Here is a 7,120-nt window from a genome sequence, read left to right on the forward strand (position 1 = left end):
AATATTTATTCATTTGACTCTGGATGGACGAACAAAGCGGCGCGGTAAATTGATTACGTCAATAAAAAACATATTTGATGCTTGCCCCTATTCTATCACCTTTCCCGATTTAAGATATGCAGACGAAAATGTTACGACTTGTTACGAGACATTAAAATTCAAACGTAATATATTACTTACGTCCAGCATTAAAATGTTGACATTTTGGATATTTTGGACAGGAAATATTTAGTTTTTAAAGAGTTGGCTAATGTTTATGAGTGAAGTAAACAGTTAATTACAATTTTAATGTGGCTCACACCTGTCCATATGAAACTTATTGAAAAACGATTACCAATACGTATTCAATATGGAGATAACACTTTCTCTGTGTACTACTCATTGGCATCTTTCACAGATGTTTGCACTAGAACTTTATTTGAACTTTTACTATTTGATCTTGAATATTTTGGAGAGTTTATCTGTCATGTCATATATCTGTATGTTTGTTTGCGTGTGTGTTTTTCTTTTATGTGTGGATGGGAGTCATTTTATGTTTAAATGTATTAAAAAACAATTTAGTAGATAAAAATATTATTTTATTCATACTCTGCGTTTGGAAGCGTAATAAATACGAAAAATTGTATATCCTAGCTAAACATTACATCACAAAATTATTTACTTATACGTATACTTCTTACAATATAGCTATTTACAATTGACTAGGGTACATTTCAGTTCTGCAATACCTTTTACTTAAATAATAATATTTACATTACATATTTCCACACAGTTCTCACTTCACATGATAAATTCAATAAGTACCTAACATTATCACAAATACTCAGCATGTCAGTACTTAAAATATAATCAGGAACCTTAAAGTACCAATGTAGTAAGATACAGTATTACTCGTTCATTACAACCTATACATGTATGCAAAAAGGAATGTATGGGTTTACATAACTTCATCTATCTACAAAGAACTCATGAAGAGAAGAGGACAACGAATGCTATTCAAACAGGTACAAAAGATACTACAAATATGTTCAGATTTTATAAACATCAAAAGATAGTACTTACAGTACAATAAAAAAAAGTTTTTTCGAGTCTGGCATAAAAGACTGACTACAGATTTTCAATTTTATATTACAGCACCAACAAAGATAAGCTTACACATACAACTGCGTCCATTAAATATGCCAGTTAATTACAAAATGTATCTTACAATTTTATTTACATTTAATTAATACTTAGACAAAATAAGTCTTTCTGGGGTGAGTTGTGCTTGACATGGGAATTTGTTGAGCGGGCCTGAGAGGACGTTCCTCGCACTGGTGGTTGTCTATGGAGACGTAACTGTGGTGGTGCGGGAGGCGGTCGTCGGGGCGACCTTCGCTACTCGCTACCGAACACGTTTCGTCCTCCGTGCTGCGCGCGGACACCTCTGCGCTCGCGCTGGTCGAGTGCATCGGGCTCGACATCATCAAACCAGGCGGGTTCATTCCATACTTATACCAAGGATCATGAGACGTCGGCGGCGCAGTATACCTCAAATTCCCATGTCTGCCAAACGCCTCCCTATTAGCACTTTTCAAGTTATTAGCATTATGAAGCGTCCGATTTGGTAGAGTCACGTCCACATCCGGTAACCGAAAATTTAGTTTTTCCCAACAGTTCCTCTCACCCCACACAATCACTGTACATGTTTTGAGTAACACTTTTAAGTCCGGATCAATGTTTATGGCACTTAAATCTGTCGTCACTAAAAATATGATCTTTTGACGTCTATGCCTAACGTTCACTGAGTTTATAGCACTTTGTATAGCCGCATTCGATTCCGCCGCATACCACTCCTGTTGTAAGAAGGTTATCGAGAGCACTATAACGAGTCTTTTAGAACTTTCTGAGGCACTCACTAAACTATCACCAGAACGCCTTTCAACTAAAGGCAAGTCTCTGTGTTGTAAACACAACGTGTGTCCCATATTTTCTAGTTCGGAACTAACCGCGCGAGTCACGAAGTCTTCGTCTCGTGGATTGTATACAAAAAAAGCGTCGAACCGTTTGTTTTTGTTGTCATTCATATCTTTCGGCGTTGAAGTGAATACTCTTACACCGTATTTCGAATGCATCCATAATTTGAAATCTTCCCGGAACATGAAGAGCAAAGCACACATAAGTAGTAGTATAATTGCTATTATCAGTACTGCAGCGATATATGGAATGTAATTTTCGACTCCGTCATTTGATTCGATGAATAATCGTTTTAGTGTCTCGGTACCGGTCTCTTCTGTAGTTGTCTCAGTTTTACATTCCTTTGCCACTGTTGCAATAGTTTTATTCATAGCTTGACCGTGAGCAAAGTAGCACATCATAGTCTCTGTATCTTTAGACTTTTTGATCAGCCATTGATTCAGCTGGTTCACGTCTTTACAATCGCAAATCCAGTTATTCCCATCAACCGAGACTCGTGTACGGGGATCGTTGTCTGTAATAACTCTCCATGGCATGTAATCAACGTAACCGTTATTGTCAAGGGCTAAAAACTCCAGAGAAGGCAAGTAATTAAATGTATCATTTTCTATAACTTTAATCTTATTTTCGCTAAGATAAAGCTCATTCAAGTTTGGTAATCTTGTGAATTGTGTATTTCTCAGTACTTCTAATTTATTGTTTTCTAAGTGAAGAATCCTCAATGACTCAATACCGTTGAATGTTCTATTTTGTATTGTGTTGATATTGCTATTATTAAGATACAAAACTTGTAACTTTTTCTTGCCGATGAAAACGTGATTCCCTAACTCTTTTAAGTCGTTTCCATCTAAGTATATTTCGGTCGCGTCCATTGGTATTCTGTCCGGCACGTGATCGTAACCAGCGTTTGAACAATCGACCACGTTTGTGGTGGTCCAAGTTTGATCATGATAACACGAGCATTTATCTGGACAAGTCATCTTACAATCACAGGCATCAAAGTCACAACAATGGCATACCGCGAAACAATGTGACTCGTACTCGCACAGAAATTCTGAAGACTTTACTTCAAGCAATAGCATATCCGATCTGGTTCGTGAATGGGTTAAAGAGCACCTTACACTTTCTAAATCCATTACTCTCGGGCGCTGCCTGAGGTCACTTAATTGGTTAATTGTCTGCAGCCATTCCATTGTGCAATCACACTCAAATGGATTTTCGCTAATGTAAAACTCTGGTAAATCTTTGTCATCTGAAACGGTTGATATTGCGAAGGCGCCTAGCTCTAGAGTCCTTATTTTGTTTGCATACAAAATAACTTTGTTCAAATTGTACTTTTGTAGAAACGTGCCCGGGCTAATTTTGTCAATATTGTTATTATTCAGAACAACTGTTTCTATGCTGCTTGGAAATGAGAATTCATCAATGCTCCTCAATTTATTGTAACTTACGTCAAGCATTTTGACTGAACAAGATTCTTTCAAGCCATATGTGTCCTCAAGCTTCTCTATTTTGTTTTCATGCATGTCGAGCCATTCCAGATTTGTAGGGATATGGCTATAATCAAACCAAAGCAACTCGTTGTTAGATACGTTCAACCAGACGAGCGGTTGGGTGTTAGTAAATATTCCCTTCAAGTCGACAAGTTTGTTCCCGTCCAGTCCGATTGCTTTTAACTGTTGGTTTGAAGCAAAAGCTCCGTCATCTATTTGATCTATGTTATTTGAAGCCAAGTTTAATATTTGTAGCGAAGGTAAGGCGGCGAAAGTATCCTTTGATATTTTCTCGATTTTATTTCCCACAAGTCGCAAGCCATACAAATCGTCTAGTCCTTCAAATTGCGAAGTTGTGACTTTTGTTATCCTGTTCATGCCCAAGTCGAGGGATGTTAGGAATCGAAGGGTCTTGATAGCTTCTGGAACTTCGGATAACTGATTTCCACTTAGACCCAGATCATGAAGCTTAGTTATATTCTCGAAAGAACGTAAGTCGACTTTCGTTATTCTATTACCATCGAGGAATAATTGATTCAAGACGTAGAGGTTTGAAAAATGTCCGCTGTCCACTTCTAATATGTTGTTATGAGCCAGAGAAAGCGAGTGCAAGTTCTTCAAGTTAGAAAATGCACCATCGGCAACGCGTGCTACATTGTTGTGCTCCAAACTTAGAAATTGTAGGTTATTTAAATCTTGAAATAATAATGCATCTATTTTTGTTATTCTGTTATGCGATAAATTCAAAACTATTAAACGAACCAGTCCAGAAAATGTGTCTCTGTTAACCCACTCACTTGTCAATTCATTCACTGATAGGTCTAATATCTGTAATTGATCCAATCCTTCCAATAATCCAGGCGCTAAAACGCTTAGCGAGTTATTGTTTAAGTATATTTGTTTAATATCTCTTGACGACTGGAACATTTCAGGCGGTAGAGCAGTCAGGGCGTTTGTTGACAGATTAAGAATTTGCAAATCACTCAGACCTACAAACGCTCTATCTGCAACAGCGTTTATTCTGTTGTTTTGTAAAAATAGTTTTTGAAGAGCACGTAAACTTGACAATCCATTATCAGGTAGCGTCCTTATTTCGTTATATGACATATCTAGTGTTTCTAAGACAGTGTTGCAAGATTTACCAGGTGCTGTGGGTCCGTTGCCCCAGTCGGAAAATCCTAGGTTTGATATGTCTTGTAATCTGTTTTGCGTAATGTTAAGTTCCTTTAGGTTATACAACAGACAAAATATCTCCGGCGGTAAGTTCCAAATGTTGTTATCACCCAAATCCAAAGTTCGTAAGTCGGTAAGTCCACGAAACGAATCTCTGTGAAACTCCATGGACATTGCAGACCAATCCGTGTTGTGTGTTCGGATAGTCAAGCTCCGTAATCCACTAAGCGGTGATAGCACTGCAGAGGGAACATATCGAATCTTACAAGACTCTATCCTCAGTTCCCGGAGATTGTGAAACCGGGACAGAAGCTGTGTTCCTTCTTCTTTTCTTCTTCCAAAATCTAAAGAGCTCTCGAAAAAGAGAACGTCGGTACAGTGCAGATCTAGGACCGTAATCCGTTGCGCTTGCGATGAACTAAGGCCGGCGAGTAGATCTGTAGCGCCGGCAGCGGTCCGTAGGGAGCACGCCAGCTGGACACGAGTAGATTCACTGGCATCTCCTGACACTCTTTGCCACTCGCACTCCTGAGGCGCCTCAGCGACGCGGCTAGTCAGCGAAGCAGCGCTGACACTGAGGTACATCCAACTCCATGCGGCATACCACACAGCCAATAATCCCATCGATAACATCTCGAATAACTCACTTTAAACTGTCACTTTATTTAAATTGTCAACGTTTGACTCGATATTATCGCGCACATCGCTACGTTAGTCCGGACGCGCTCGGAAAACTTCACGAATTTCCCGTCAAACTTGTTTCGAAGTACGACACATAACGGCGCGAGTTGGGCGAGCTGAGGTGCAGCAAGCGCCTCTCTCGAAGACTCGTGAGAAGCGACTGAGTGTAGCGCGAGGCAAGTTGAGCGACCGGCCGGCGGCGGCACGCTCCCCGCGCACGGTCGCTCCTCCCCCGACAGAGACCACCGATATCTCCGTTTCGCTTTGTTAAAAAGTTCACAACGGCAACAAGTTGCTCGCCGCAAGATTGGCATGAACAGAAGCGCGCTTTGCGAGCTTTTATAAACATGGCGGTCTTTACTTTGTTTGTTTTGTCTAATCATAAAATTTCAATAGAGTTCCGACTGAAAAGCGTGCGAACTTAAAGAATTTATTTATACTCGTATAGCGCACAGGCGGTATTCAATTTAAATGTGCGGTGTGTTAATTTAAAATCTGTAATCATAAGTTTTACATAATGTTATTATTAAAAACGTAACATGTAAATGAGCAATTTTGATTTAAATAGAATAGTGCAAGTCCTTAACAAAAAATGATAACTAGGTATGATTTTTATCACTTCTTATCATTGTAACCGGACCTGAGAACGACGTGCATATTTTCACATGGTCCCTGATAATGCAATACCACTACGAATAAATTCTGACAATCGTCTTTTGTTCTACAAATCGGGGTGTACCTGGGCTCTGACGCATTTGCGATAACCCGTCTTATCTAGATCACTTGACAACTTACTCATGATGACATCATCGGTAAAGTGTTCCACACCATGAACCTTAAAACCTCTTTTTAAAATTTGAACGTGCGATAACAGAGCAAAGGATTAAAGTGTACGGAAGTAATTAGTTGTCTTTTGTTTCATCTATTCAATGCTTATGCAAAATTCTTGATTTTGAATTTAGCGTTGAAGGTTTAAACGCATAATTTGAAACTAGATAGTTAAGATATATTAATTATAAATATAGTTATAAATATAATTAATTTTCACTGATATGCAGTATATACTACCGCTACATAAGCAAGATATCGTTGATTAGATTGGGCAATTAACAAAATGCTTGTAATATTTTTAAATCATTTTTCTTGGTTTATTTACATTTTATATTAATATTATCTTAACACACATCAACGTGGTTCTAAACTGTAAACCTTGCCGTTATTGAATCAGCTGATTGTTGTTCAGAGTAACGTGCTGCCATCTATTGATAAGCGATCCGTGGCTATTTAAGTGCAGTATTTATTAACATCTTGAGGGTATTTAGTTAGAATGTCTATCAGAATTTCTTCGGTTTCGTTAGAAGACTCTACCAAAGTTTAATCACAATCTGATCATTGTTTTAAGAATTTAGAATGTAGACAATAATAAAAAAAGCTATATAGATAGAATCTGTTGCATATTGCTTACAATTCTTGTGTCTCTACACAAGAATTGAAGATGTTAATAAATACTGTACTTAAATAGCCACGGATGTTATAAGTGGACTAATTTAATTAGGTCAAATTAATTCAAAATACCAAAAACGCTTAATGCACTAACGTAAAAAAATATTTTCAATGCCTCTGTGTCTTTGGTATGTTATCACAGAATCAAATGTAAAAGTGAACACGCAATTCAGATGAACAAACAAAAGGCGTCGGGGAACATGAAAGGCCTTTATTGGCATTCTCGGCGGCGAAACACAAAAATTGTACCGCAAAGAGTTAACTGATCTAAACGAGTGCACTTCGGTACGAAGTGACGTGTGCCGATGGCTTAC

At 38.2% G+C, this 7,120-nt stretch overlaps 1 protein-coding gene across 1 annotated transcript; it reads right to left on the reverse strand.

Moving 5' to 3' along the window:
• Positions 1-556: 556 nt before the first annotated feature.
• Positions 557-5,550, reverse strand: LOC113498319 (toll-like receptor 6). The gene has a single exon (XM_026878300.1). The coding sequence runs from the start codon at positions 5,253-5,255 to the stop codon at positions 1,233-1,235; it is 4,023 nt and encodes a 1,340-aa protein (XP_026734101.1). The 5' UTR covers positions 5,256-5,550; the 3' UTR covers positions 557-1,232.
• Positions 5,551-7,120: the final 1,570 nt, after the last annotated feature.

The sequence above is a fragment of the Trichoplusia ni genome, chromosome 10 (assembly GCF_003590095.1).
Source record: "Trichoplusia ni isolate ovarian cell line Hi5 chromosome 10, tn1, whole genome shotgun sequence".
Lineage (NCBI taxonomy): Eukaryota > Metazoa > Arthropoda > Insecta > Lepidoptera > Noctuidae > Trichoplusia > Trichoplusia ni.